This window comes from Candidozyma auris, chromosome 5, assembly GCF_003013715.1.
Source record: "Candidozyma auris chromosome 5, complete sequence".
Lineage (NCBI taxonomy): Eukaryota > Fungi > Ascomycota > Pichiomycetes > Serinales > Metschnikowiaceae > Candidozyma > Candidozyma auris.
This window is the reverse complement of record NC_072816.1, coordinates 267,039-281,552: the sequence shown is the minus strand read 5'-3', so window position 1 is coordinate 281,552 and position 14,514 is coordinate 267,039. Positions and strand designations below refer to the sequence as shown.

The window sequence follows — 14,514 nt, the reverse complement described above, 5'->3', positions numbered from 1 at the left end:
TCACTGGACTTACTAAACTGATAGATCAATTGGAATGAGTGACTAGATGCCTCGCAAGATTCGCTTGATAAGGGTAAGTGTAAGATTTTTGACTTTTAAAACTTACTAAATTGATACGAAATTCAAAATGAATGACTATAAGCCTTTCAAGCTTCTCTCAACTACCACTATTTTGAGGCAACTGTAAGAATTTAAGTTTATTGCAATTGCGATACCCATATCGAATTGTAATGATAAAATGAATGATAACGAAATTCGAATGGAGAGGTAAGTGTAAGATTTTGGAACAATTGTACTTACTGTGCTGATACACAAATCGAAATGAATGAATAGGGGCCTCGCCATTTAGGTAACTGTTATTGATTCAAGGCAACAAGAAAATTTATACCTACTAAACTCATAGAAAATAATGAAATAATGACTAAATGCCTTGCAAGATTTGATCGCAAGGCAACTGTAAGGCTTCCAAATAATTGCACTTACTAGAGTCGTAAACCAATCGAAAAGTATCACTAAATGCCTCTGATTTGCTGACCGATGACGCCATAATTGTACTTAACTGCAATTTCACTGATCACAAATTGAAAAGTTGCCTTGTTAAACTGAACATCTTTAAGTAATTGAATATGAAAGCTTCGTTTGATGTTGAAGGATAAAAATTGACTCATATGTTTTGTGAAGTCGCAATGGGTTTTATTGCAATTCTACCGTAGTCAATCGACACTATGCTGTCAGTAATATTGTTGTTGACAAATGGCAACAAAACCAGGAGAGTACATATATTATCATATTTCTACAATCAGGAAAGGGAAGAACTATGATAAGTGGTGAATTACAAGAACTACTTTCCATAATAGCTCCTATTCATAGGAAAAAAGCATCATCAGAGCATTACTTGAAAGAATGACTGCCTGTTGTAGCTGCAAGGAAGACCACGGCCAAGAAGTAAGTCGAAAGAGCAGTAAGAGAAATGGTTCCGATTGTTGCGGAGGACATAAAAAGTCAAAACGCCAACCAACGAATTCTGGTAAGTTAACTACTTTTCATGAACCTGTGCCTATACGATTTCTCGAGTGATGGTGATATTGATGCTAATTCAGAGCACTTCAAAGTTTTTTGTGTGTAGTTGGAAATTGATGTGTGGATAGAATCAACTCCTACTTGCAGGTTGTGTCGAAGACATTATGCTGGAGAAAGAAATAGAGCATCCACGTAAGCTTTCTGAAATGTACCGACCTATTTCGCTGACTTGCAAGTGTATCTAGTCGGTCGTGACTTTCTAGCATCAAATTACCTTTCTGAAAAAATATCGACAAAACGTCCCAAAATATGTAATCACAGAGTGCAAGTACCTCAATACAGAACATCCGACGCTCTATCGACAATATAAAACTTACGAGATCGCTTCCCTTCAGCAATGACAATAGGAAGCTTGGGAGCCCTTGCAAGGCTGAGTACACTATAGCAGAAATATATGTGCTTTCAAAGGTCACGATCAATAACTCGCTTCACACATATGTCTATCTTATATTGAATGCGAAACAAAATATGAATCAGATTTACCGTCAAAGCGGCACACCCGAACAGTCTCTCCGATAGCCCACGTTGCCTTATACCGCCTGGATGAGGAAATCGCAACACTATCACGAATTTAACATCTTCATAACTTACAATAGGGATTCCTGTAATGTTCCGGACGTTCGTCATCGAAGATCTACATTAGTCTCAGCACAGTCCAGCTGTCTCACATTTGGAGCTCATACATAACTGCGAGGCACACAGACGGTTTCACCCTTTATACGAAAGACTTCTACAATTCAAATTTTGAAGCAGACAGTAAGCTTCATAGAAATGAAACATAATCATAATAATAATAATAATAAAAATCCATGCCAACCAAATTTAGTATGAGCTCCTGAACGGGAGGTTTCTTCAAGCACTGCCAGCTTTTACCTCCAGGCAGTGACTCGCGCATTTTTTGCAACCAATAGACGGCCATATCAATTACAACGACTTCCAAATAGAGATAAACAAAATCGAAAAAAGTCCTGTAACCTAAGTGATCAGAAGAACATCAGGAGAGCATAACCTTTATCATTCCCTTTTTCCTCTTCAAATCCATGCTTTCACCAAAAGTTATTAGAGGACCTACTCCAGGTTCTCCTTTACCATGCAGTCCACAACACCTAAACATATTCTTCACTCCTCGTGTCTCTTTCCCTGAACAGCATGTCCAGCAACCTGCGGCAAGCCAATGGCGCTCGCGGCAACGGCGAAGACCCCTTTGCCGACCGCAATAACCTCATCGACTTGGACTTGGAATCAATGGACCATCCGGGGCTGCACTACCCTAGCTTTCAGGAGCCTGAGCCCAATCTACTTCAAACAGACGCTAACATCACATATAACGGAAACCAACCAAGCTCGTATAGACACCACGCCGATCCCCAGCTAAACCCTTTTGATGATAACTTTGTTTTGTCTGACGAGGAGGACTCTTACTACCACAACGACACTTTGAGTAACAGAGGCACCAGTAGTCACGGCACGCGGCAGGTGCCACTCTTGGGAACAGACAACGCTCCTCCGCCACGAAAAAGCGGCTTTTTCCTGTCGTTGAAGGCCAATATCGACGGTAGCTCTCATCTGGCGGCCTACCAAGGCATGCTGGACGATTTGTACGGTGAGAGAATCAATGATGCCAACGCTACATCTAGTCTGTCGGACTTTGATATCCGCAAGATGTATAGCAAACTAAAACTGAAAATTGGCGGCAAACCACCAGACATTCCGGTGGCCAAGGGCCCGAGACAGATATACATCTTGAGTGCAGCCATGAACTCTTCCTTTGGCTACTACGGTAACCACATCTCCACTACAAAGTATAATTTCGCCACATTTATACCGAAATTTTTATTCGAACAATTCTCCAAATACGCCAACTTGTTCTTCTTGTTCACATCAATCATCCAGCAGGTACCTAATGTCACCCCTACAAACAGATACACCACCATCGGTACGTTGTCGGTGGTTTTACTTGTTTCTGCTATCAAAGAAATCATGGAGGACTTGAAACGTGCTAATGCAGACAAGGAACTTAATAACACGCGTGTGTTGGTGCTCAATCCGGATACCGGCTCGTTTGAGCTCAAAAAATGGGTGAAGGTGAAAGTTGGTGATGTCGTTAGAGTCAACAATGAAGAACCATTTCCTGCTGACTTACTTTTACTAAGTTCCTCTGAGCCTGAAGGCTTGTGCTATATTGAAACAGCAAACCTAGATGGTGAAACCAATTTGAAGATTAAACAAGCTAAGCCGGAGACATCATACCTTGTGAACCCGCAGACTTTGGTGACCGACCTTTCAAGAGCAGAGGTTCTTTCTGAGCAGCCTAACTCTTCGCTTTATACGTATGAAGGAACTCTTCAAAATTTTGGCAACGCCGGCAAAATTCCGTTTTCGCCAGACCAACTACTTCTTCGTGGTGCGACCTTGCGTAACACCCAATGGATTCACGGTGTCGTGGTGTTCACCGGCCATGAAACCAAGTTGATGCGTAACGCTACAGCTGCCCCTATAAAAAGAACTGATGTGGAGAGAATTATTAATTTGCAGATCATCGCCTTGTTTTGTGTTCTTATTATCCTTGCATTGGTCTCATCCATTGGCAATGTCACCAAAATTGAAGTGAGCAGAAGCGACCTCAGCTACCTATACTTGGAAGGTACGAATATGGCTGGCCTATTCTTCAAGGATATTCTCACATACTGGATTTTGTTTTCCAATTTGGTACCCATCTCACTTTTCGTCACTGTGGAGATCATCAAATACTACCAGGCATACATGATTGGCAGCGATCTCGATATGTATTATGCTGACACAGATACACCAACAGGAGTTCGTACGTCGTCGTTGGTGGAAGAATTGGGCCAGATTGAGTACATCTTCTCCGATAAAACAGGTACTTTAACAAGAAATGTTATGGAGTTCAAAGCCTGCTCTATTGGCGGCAAGTGCTACACTGAAGAGATTCCAGAAGATGGCCAAGCTCAAGTTATCGACGGCATTGAGGTCGGTTTTCATACTTTTGTTGACATGCAAGCGCATTTGAGGGATAGCGCCCAACAACAGTCTGCAATCATCAATGAATTCTTCGTGCTCCTCTCTACGTGCCATACTGTCATTCCCGAACATAGAGAAGACGGTGGCATCAAATATCAAGCAGCATCTCCAGACGAAGGTGCATTGGTGCAAGGAGCAGCTGATATGGGCTACAAGTTCACTATTCGTAGGCCCAAGGGAGTGACCATTCACACCGATGTCAACAATACTGAGTCTGAGTACGAGCTCTTGAATATTTGTGAGTTCAACTCTACGAGAAAGAGAATGTCTGCTATTTTTAGATGTCCTGATGGTGCGATTCGCCTCTTCTGTAAGGGTGCTGACACTGTAATTTTAGAACGTTTGGACAGAAGCGAAACGCAACCGTTCGAAGCTGCTACTATTCGTCACTTGGAGGACTTTGCTTCTGAGGGTTTGCGTACATTGTGTATCGCATCTAGAATCGTTGCCGACGATGAGTATCAGGAGTGGGCCAAGAAGCACTATGAAGCTTCGACTGCTTTGGATAATAGAAGTGAGAAGCTTGACGAGGTTGCTGAACTTATCGAGAAGGACATGTTTCTCCTTGGCGCAACTGCCATCGAGGATAAGCTTCAAGATGGTGTCCCAGAAACCATTCAGACACTTCAAAATGCCGGAATCAAGGTTTGGGTTCTTACTGGTGATAGACAAGAAACTGCCATTAATATTGGTATGTCTTGTAAATTGTTAAGTGAAGACATGAATCTTTTAATCATCAACGAGGAGACAAAAACTGATACTAAAGTGAATTTGCAAGAGAAATTAGATGCCATCTTGGAGCATCAACCGGAAATGGAGGGTACTACTCTAGATTCCTCGCTTGCGCTTATCATTGATGGTCACTCCTTGGGTTACGCTCTCGAGCCTGAGTTGGAGGACATGTTCTTGAATTTGGCATCTCGTTGCAAGGCTGTCATTTGCTGCCGTGTTTCTCCCTTGCAAAAGGCTTTGGTTGTCAAGATGGTAAAACGAAAGAGGAAGAGATCTTTGTTACTTGCTATCGGCGATGGAGCGAATGATGTTTCCATGATTCAGGCGGCTCATGTTGGTGTTGGTATCAACGGTCTCGAGGGTATGCAAGCAGCTAGAAGTGCCGATGTGTCTATTGGGCAATTCAAGTACTTGAAGAAACTTTTGCTTGTGCATGGTGCCTGGTCGTATCAGAGAATCTCCCACGCAATTCTTTATTCATTCTACAAGAACATTGCCTTGTATATGACCCAATTCTGGTTCGTATTTGCCAATGGCTTTTCAGGGCAGTCCCTCATCGAGTCGTGGACTTTGACACTTTATAATGTCTTGTTTACAGTGTTCCCTCCCTTCGTTATGGGTGTCTTTGACCAGTTTGTGAGCGCCCGTTTACTTGATAGATACCCACAGTTGTACCAACTTGGCCAGCAGAGAAAATTTTTCAATGTCACAATTTTTTGGGGCTGGATCATCAATGGATTCTACCATTCGGCTGTGACTTTTGTCTGCTTAATGTGCCTTAATAAGTTCTCCACGTATTTACCTGGCGATGGTGTGCCAAACCAATGGGCCTGGGGTACGTTGATCTACACAACTTGTACTTTGGTTGCATTAGGTAAGGCCGCCCTTGTGGTTACTCTTTGGACAAAGTTCACACTTCTTGCAATTCCTGGATCATTCGTGTTTTGGTTGCTTTGGTTCCCTGCCTATGCTACAATTGCACCAAGAATCAATGTTTCGAGGGAATATTATGGAGTGTTGAGTCACACATACAACAGTTTGAGTTTCTGGGCGGCCATCTTTGGCGTCGCGTGCCTTTGCTTGCTTCGTGACTTTGCATGGAAATTTTTTAAGAGGAGTTATAGTCCCGAGAGTTACCATTACGTACAAGAGATCCAGAAGTACAACATTCAGGACTACAGACCTAGAATGGAGCAGTTTGAGAAGGCCATCAGAAAAGTGAGACAGGTGCAGCGGATGAAAAAGCAGAGAGGATTTGCCTTCTCCCAGCAAGACAACCAAAACTTGGAGAAAGTTGTCCGTTTGTACGATACAACCAAAAAAAGAGGAGCATTTGGGGAGCTCAGCGAGAGCTAGATGTTTTGCAACCATTTCACCTCACCTAAAACTTATGTTCTCGCACCACTTTTGTGTGTCGCACACCCTGCATCATAGATCATAATGACATAAAAAATGTACAACTTCTGTAGTTAGAGAAGACCAATTCAAAAGTGAAATGAGTGACCAAGGTGAAAGTGCCCATGCGGCTGCTCAACCTAAAGCAGCTCCTGATACAGAGAAGAAAACGCTCACTAATAAGGAATTGAAAGAACTCAAGAAAAAAGAAAAGGCTGCTAAAAGAGCTGCCCAAAAAGAGGCAGCTGGGATCAGCCCGGAGCAACAGGAGCAAATGGCACAACAGAAGATGGAAAAAAAGAAACAACAGCTGGCCACAAATACGGGTATTAAAAAACAATTGAGTCAGGCAGTTGTGAAAGATCAGAGCATGAAAATTCCAGCTCTTTTCAGTCATTTGGAGACGAGAGAACAGAGAAACGCCTCTTCTCCCACGGTTTCTCACATTGTGCATCCTTCCATTTTATCACTCAGTTTGCGGTTTTCCAACCACGAGATTGTGGGCTCCACAGCAAGGTTGAGAAGCATGTTGGAGGTGTTCAAGATGGTGATAGACGACTACAAGACACCAGAGAACACTACCTTGACCCGTCACTTGACAGGGCATCTCTCGCATCAAATCGAGTACTTGAAGAGTTCAAGGCCGTTGAGTATAGCCATGGGTAATGCCATCAGGTGGTTGAAGCAGGAGATCTCTCTCATTTCGATTGACACTCCAGAGCTGGAAGCTAAACAGATCTTGAGCGCTCGCATTGACACTTTTATCAATGAAAAACTTCACTACTCTGACCAAGCAATTGTGCAGAGTGCTTCCCAGCATATCAGTAACGGGTCTACCGTTTTGACATTTGGACATAGTGAGGTGTTGCTCAAATTATTTCAGTATTGCGCAACAGAGCAGAATAAGTCATTTAACTTGGTGATTGTCGATTCGAGGCCGTTGTTTGAGGGCAAGAGATTGCTCACGGAGTTGGCCAACACCACCAAAAAAGCTGAGACTCCCAACGGAGAGCCGGACGCCGAACTGGAGTTGAGCTCGATCATTTCGAGGAGAAGCGCACCTGCATCGCCAATCACCAAAGAATATATAAAAGTCAACTACTGCCTCATCAATCTGTTACTGTCTACGATTTTTGAGGATGTTGATTGTGTATTCTTAGGTGCACATGCTATGCTCTCGAACGGTTACATGTACTCTCGTGTGGGCACTGCCATGGTAGCCATGATGGCTCACAAAAGAAATATTCCTGTCTTGACATGTTGTGAGTCCATTAAGTTCTCCGAAAGAGTCCAATTGGACTCGGTCACTACTAATGAGTTGGCTGATCCTGAAGACTTGATTAAGAATGCAAATCTGAAGCAGCCGCCGCAGCAAACCTCCCTAGCATTGAAACAATTTCTCAAGGAAGTGGAGCAGAAGGAACACGACAAAAAAGCAAAGACTGGAAAGAAGGAGAAAGAGCCAGTAAAGAGTCATCTGATGGGTGATGAGTCGCTTCTCGCAGATTGGAAATCTATTCCTTCCCTTAACCTCCTTAATATCATGTATGACTTGACTCCTCCTTCTTACATCAACAAGGTTGTCACCGAGTTGGGCTCCTTGCCTCCTCTGTCTGTGCCTGTAATTTTGAGAGAGTACAAAAGTGGATAGTCTTGTTTATTCCTCCTTTATGTCTTGCATCAGGTTTTGTTTTGTTCGTGAGGGTCCTCTCGATACTTATGAAGCCTTTTAAAGTCGGATCTCGGTTTCCGAGCACGAATATGGCCCCGTGGCACCACCTCTCAGCCAAGGGCCGGCGCTGAGATTCGATCAAACTAATGTGCTAATCCGACGAACCTGGTCCAACTGTGATTTCAAGAGCAAAAGCGATTCTTTTGCTTATCTTATGCATGAATCTTCTGAACAATGTCCGAGTTATGAAGACGAAGAATGCAACGATGATCGTAACAACCAAAAGCGTCTTCCTTGTCTTGCTCATTTCTGTCATGGTCAGCTCTTGTGAAGAGGGGTTAAGTGTATCGCATAGAATATTCCTTTGAGGCTTCATATATATGGAGACGAGCTCTTGCAGATACCTTGTTTGTCAAACTGCTTCGTTACCTTTTCAAATACCAGTTGCCAAAAATGAAATCTCAAGAAGAGTTAACTTTATTATTTTTTATCTGAAATCGAGGGTCCCCAATGCAATCCGTTGAACACATCGGGTTTATTTTTTTTTCCCCTGTTAATGCTTAATCTAGTGAACTGGTGATGGTTAAGAAGGCTAGCCCCAGTGCATTGTATCGAGCATGTAAGGAAATAAAGAAATTTTGTTACTACTGTGACAGATCAGATGAACAAAAGACTCGTTTTAACTGTTGAAATGACGGCAGTGGTACTTCCAGTTATTACAGTAGACACAATTATCATCATCAACGAGAAAGCCAAGTATACTAAGTCATCCAAATAATGACTTTCAACGGTTCTCGCATTGCACACATTATTTCTTGAACTAATGCTCAAAAATAGTCTCGTAATCTCCCAACTCTTCAGCCTTGATTTCTCCTCTGGCTACGAAAAACTCTTCGACGACTCTGGGACCCCTCCGTATAGAGACGCCGCCGCCACTGAGTGTGCACGTGATCTTCCATACATTGGAGGCTACAATCTTCAACATCTCCAAGCAAAGAATCCTCCCATATTTCTGCAATTTTGTATGGCTGATCAAGAGCTCGATTTGGTTGCCAAAGTCGATCTTCGACTTGCACTCGCCGATTCCGAAGATCAGTTGCAAAAAGCCCTTGCATCGTATTTGCCACCCTTACTACTCAAACTCGCAAGCAGCCATGGAGCAGTCAGACAGGCGGTGTTTAAAATTATTCAGAATGTTTTTCCCAGAATCACCGCTGCTAGAACGATGAGGTTGCCCGTGGACGCGTTGTTGCTGCAAATCCAGGCTCCCAACGTGCCCAATGGCGCTGACTCCGGTCAAGTCAGACTCTACAGCTTACTTTTCCTTCAAAAAGGCATTGAGCGCCTCACTCCTGAAGAAAGGTTCCTGTTGATTCCAAAATTGCTACAAGGGTACCATACGTATCCTCCAGCGGTCACAAGCCGTGTTTTTGCAGCGTTGCTCAAGTGCTTGGACGGGTACAAGGCGCCTGCTCGTGATAGTGACGAGTACGAGAAGTGCCGCGAGCAATTGGGGTTTGATGTGCGTCCTGAGGATGAAAGGGCTTTAGTGAAGACTGCTTCGAAGTTCTTTTTGCTCTTGCCGAATGCTAATGCCCCGATACAGACTCCTGGAATGAGTGTTCAGGATCTGGCCCATTTCACGAAGGACGCCGGTGTCACCTACAAGTCGTTGGGCGAAATTCAGGAGGCCAAATTACGCATTATGGAGTTGCTAAGTGCTGGGTTTACCGAAAGTTTGCTTGTCTTGCCTTTATTGATTGCCTCCGCCGATGGCTCCTCTTCCATTAACAACAAGGCGGCACTTTGGTTCAAGAAGCTTCCCCTTGACTTGGAGGATAAGTACTTGATCGACAGTATGACCGAACTCTTTCTTGGGAAGTCAGAGCCATTGACTCCTCCAGTGTCGCCAACTCTCCAAGAGAAGATCTTGGCTTTACTTTGTAAGTCTAAATGTGCAATGAGAGACCCCAGAACGAGGCAAATCTCGGAACATGCACTCAATTCTGAATATTCAAGACTCAGACAAACCGCTGTGGCTTATATTCGTACTGTCACAAAGTCAAGTAGCGGAGCTTCGCAAGAAGGAGCCGGGCTGACCCAGGGCGATTTCAATTTGTCAATTCTTTCTAAACTCAAAGATAGTATTATGAAAGACGGTTGGCCGGAGATGGATACCTCTCAGGTGCTGAATTATAGACAAGCTGTTAACCTGAGAATGCTACAGTATGAAGCGTTGGGTGACATCTTGCGCTACGCTCCACAACTATGGGAAGCAGACTTGACTTACATCAAATTCCTTTTTGACTCCTTAGAAGAGGAGAGCATAGAACTTCGCCCTGTTGTTCAGGATGTCTTATCTGCTCTCGAACCACACTTATCTAGACTATCCAGCGAGTGCAAGTCAGAATTGAAGAAGGTCTTGAGAAAGTACTTGGAGTTCTCAAACTCCTCAAGTAATCTCAGCGCGTGTTGTTATGTGGCCATGAAGTATTCCAATTCAGCTTTTGCGTTTCTGGATGCGGAGGCACGCTACCTCTGTTTCCTTGGCTCCGCTAAATCCAATAACCCAGAAACTGTAGAGGAAGCAAACAAAGGCTTACAACCATACTACTTCAATCTTTTGAAACAGTCAAACAACCTTGACTTCCGATCATCAAGAGAATTTTTGGGCACTGATTCATCAGTCAGATTTCCAGCATTTACTGATCTAGTTAATGTTCTTCAAGCAGGGTTATCGCAAGCAGACGAAGAAAGCACTCTTTTCCAGAGCCTAGGCGTAGCTGTCCGTTTTATACTTCGAGCTTTTGTGATGGAGGTCACAGAGGACCATTCGACTGTTATAGTTGTTGACGAAGACTGGGGTGCTCGAGTAGACAAAGCATTGGAAGTTGATGAAACTGTTCAATCCTTGGTGATAGGGGGATTAGCCCAGGAGAAGAACTTACAAGGTGTTCAATCATTCCTTTCCATCTGTTTTGATTCGTTGTACAATCTGCATTTTGGTGGCTCTCAGTATGTCTCAGACACAGGTTTCAGCACCGTTTTGGCACAAGTTATATCATTCGCTCCCTCAAGTGCTGTTTCTCAGTTGAAATCCTATTTACCTAAATTGTTGTTACTCCTCGATGAAAAAGTGCTAGCGCTGACATCTGCCCGAGAGGTTTGCAAGATTTTAGGAATGATTGCTGCTAATCGGGCCGTCTTGGATAATGAAGTACTTGAGTTACTCAGCAGGCTTGTGGATATGTCTGATACTGGAAACAACGCCAGCAGGATCACCGGTCGTCTCTTAGCACAAGCTTACATCATATCACGGCTCGCATTAGTACAGCGCAATGACTTGCTCAGCTCGCAGACTTTCAAAAGCTACATACAACAGCTTCGAGAAGGTATAAAGGATTCTAGGTCTTATGATGCTGTACTTGAGTCTCTCAGCCAACTTGCAATTTTTGGTGTTCTAGGTCCGCAGCTTGAGTTATATGATGATATCAAAAAGGATGTTCGAAGTTTCAAAGAAGTTATCATTCCAAGAGCCAAAAAGTGTCATGAGCTATCTGTTTTGGCATTGCTGAAATTAGAGCTTTCACTCGCCGAAACCTATGACTCGATGCAAAATGATGAATTGACAGAAACAGAACAAATAATCTACGACACTCACACATCCAAACAACTTGATTACACATTGGCTAGTGGTGAGGCGTTTGCCATAGTGGCAGGCGGGTGGAAGTCCAGGATACTCCAACAGGAACTTGATATTCAGGGTGTTCAAGTGGCCCACGTCCCTCAGTCCACAGGAAGATTGCCAGTCATTTTAAAGAACGTGCTCGAGGCTTGCGCAAACACCAAGCCCTCGCTTAGAAGAGCAGGCTGCTTGTGGCTACTTTCACTTGTACAATATCTAAGTGGAGAGAAGGAAATTGCAGAGAATGCATCTCGAATCCATGTGGCTTTTATGCGCTTTCTCGCTGACAGGGATGAACTCGTCCAAGAGCTGGCATCACGAGGATTGAGCATTATCTACGAATTAGGGGACGCAGATCTCAAAGAAACATTGGTAAAGGGTCTTTTCAGATCGTTCACGGACTCAGAAACTTCGACCAACCCTACTGCAGGTACGGTAGACCTAGAGACGCAGCTATTTGATCCGAACGTATTAAAAACCCATGATGGTTCCGTTTCCACTTATCGAGACGTACTCAATTTGGCGCAAGACGTGGGCGATCCAGGATTAGTTTACAAGTTCATGTCTTTGGCCAAATCAAATGCCTTATGGTCCTCGAGGCGTGGAATGGCATTCGGTCTCGGCTCAATCATGGCAAAGTCTAGCTTGGATGACATGCTTTCAAAAAATAAAAATCTCAGCACCCGTTTGATTCCAAAGCTTTATAGATACCGCTTCGACCCGAACTTGGCGGTAGCTAAGTCCATGGGTGACATCTGGACTGCTCTTATCAAAGATACTCAGAAAACAATACGAGAGTATTTTGATGTCATCCTCAATGAAGTCTTGAAAGGAATGGGTTCGAAGGAATGGCGCGTTCGCCAGGCAAGTACCGCAGCTCTTGGTAATCTATTGCAGACACTGCCTTTAGAGCTATACGAACAACGACTCGAAGAAATCTGGAACATGAGTTTCCGTGCCATGGACGATATAAAGGAAAGTGTTCGTAAAGAGGGGACCCAGCTTTGTCGTCTGTTAGCTAAAACTTTATCAAGACTTGCAGATGTAAGCACTGGAAATGCAACTGTTGCTAAAGCAACTGAGGTGTTGAATTATTTGATTCCTTTCTTTTTGAGTTCTAAAGGGCTTCATAGTGATGCAAAAGACGTGAGAGAGTTTGCCCTTGAAACCATTGTGGATTTATGCAAAGTTGGTGGTAAGGCTGTGAAGCCTCACGTTCCAGAGCTATTGGAGACTTTCATACAATTGATGTCCACTCTAGAGCCTGAGATAGTGAACTATTTGGTTTTGAATGCTGAAAAGTACAACCTCAGAACGAGTGACGTTGATGCAAAAAGAATACAAAGTCTCGGTCACTCACCAATGATAGATGCAATTGAGAGACTCCTTGCGCTTGCCGATGAATACCTCATGCCACATCTTATTGTGGCACTTCAAAGGTCGGTAAAATCCTCTGTTGGCCTTCCATCGAAGGTTTGTGGTAGCAGAGTGATCGTTAATCTTATCAACAAAAAGTACGCTATCGTGAAACCTTTTGGCGACAAGCTTCTTGCAACCTGTATTCAGCAATTAAATGACAGAAACGAGGCGGTAGCTTCGTCCTATGCTGCTGCCGCAGGGTATGTGTCGAAGATTGCTAGCATGGATGCTGTGTTGAAGTATAGTGAGACAATTGCTAGGATGTATCTTGAAGCGGAGGACGAAGCAAAAAGAAGACTAGCAGGTATTGCGTCCGAAAGCGTCAGCAAATATAGCGGTCTGGATAGATTTGAGGCGGTTGCATCGGCTTTCTTGCCATTGGTTTTCGTTGCCAAGCACGATGAATCCGAGGAAGTGAGAGAGATATTTGAAAGAGAATGGATTGAAAGTTCAAGCGGTAATAGTGCCGCAAAAATATATTTCGATGAGATCATAAAGATTAGCGAAACATACGGAAAGCTGACCAACCATTATATTCGTCAAGTCATTGCACGCTCATTGGCTGACTTCTGCCAATCTATCGATATCGATTCTGAGAAGCAATTAAAAGCGCTTTTCGACATTCTTCTCGATTTTTGTAAAGGAAAGTCCTGGAATGGTAAGGAGTTGGTTTTCGATGCGCTTGTGACTTTCACTTGTAACAAATCTGCCTTTGTTCGTAAGAACGATGAGTTACTCAATGCGATATACCACATCGTTCAAGTCGAAAGCAAAAGACGAAACAAAATTTACCAGGTTAAGGCCATTCAAAGCGTGGGGAAGTTTGTTCACGAGTATCCAGAAAATGATGAACTAGTCCAAAATTATATTGAGGTCTTGAGACTTGTACTTTCTGAAGATTACATCGAAGATCTTGATCTCACGGAGTTCACATCCATCTCAAACTTTAACAAGAACCAGGAGAAAATCATCTACGAGGAATTTCACTTAAATCTATTGAAAAACATCTTTCAAGCTGTGTCACCCAAAATTGTTCACAAAGACCTTCTCCAATTAGCATTTGAAGAATTGGTTAAGTTCAAAAACTCAGACCATGAAAAATCTTGGAGAACGTGCACAGGGTTTAATGAAAACTTTAAGCTTCTATTAGAAGGCTTGGAGAAGGAGAGTACCTCGCTCAGTGTATCGGAACTAAATATGATTGCTGAAGCCTTCACAATCCTTTTCGAATTCGACGAAAAGGGAATGTTGGAGAAGAATATCATCATGTTGGCGAGAAACTCGAAGGTATTGCGTAACGTTTTCAAAGAGAACGGTGACACCAACAGAGTTAGATTTATCGTCGACAATCTCACAAAGTTAAAACGTGAATCCATTTCTACGATAACATCTAATGAGTTACAAAGTGCCATTGACCATTTTCAATGAGTCTACAATCTTAAATAGTCTAATGATAGATTTCGAAGTATACAATTATCATTACACAAGA

General features: G+C 43.2%; 3 protein-coding genes across 3 annotated transcripts; all 3 read left to right on the top strand. All coding sequences in view use genetic code 12, as the record gives it.

Moving 5' to 3' along the window:
- Nucleotides 1-2,229: 2,229 nt before the first annotated feature.
- On the top strand, nucleotides 2,230-6,210 carry CJI96_0004387 (aminophospholipid-translocating P4-type ATPase DRS2; the record flags this gene model as incomplete). Its single annotated transcript, XM_029036640.2, has 1 exon — nucleotides 2,230-6,210. The coding sequence occupies one exon, from the start codon at nucleotides 2,230-2,232 to the stop codon at nucleotides 6,208-6,210; it is 3,981 nt and encodes a 1,326-aa protein (XP_028888737.2).
- Nucleotides 6,211-6,349: 139 nt separating this feature from the next.
- On the top strand, nucleotides 6,350-7,900 carry GCD2 (translation initiation factor eIF2B subunit delta; the record flags this gene model as incomplete). The annotated part of the gene is made up of 1 exon (XM_029036639.2): nucleotides 6,350-7,900. One exon carries the CDS (start codon nucleotides 6,350-6,352, stop codon nucleotides 7,898-7,900), a length of 1,551 nt encoding a protein of 516 aa, XP_028888736.2.
- Nucleotides 7,901-8,744: 844 nt separating this feature from the next.
- Nucleotides 8,745-14,453, top strand: ECM29 (Ecm29p; the record flags this gene model as incomplete). Its single annotated transcript, XM_029036638.2, has 1 exon — nucleotides 8,745-14,453. One exon carries the CDS (start codon nucleotides 8,745-8,747, stop codon nucleotides 14,451-14,453), a length of 5,709 nt encoding a protein of 1,902 aa, XP_028888735.2.
- Nucleotides 14,454-14,514: the final 61 nt, after the last annotated feature.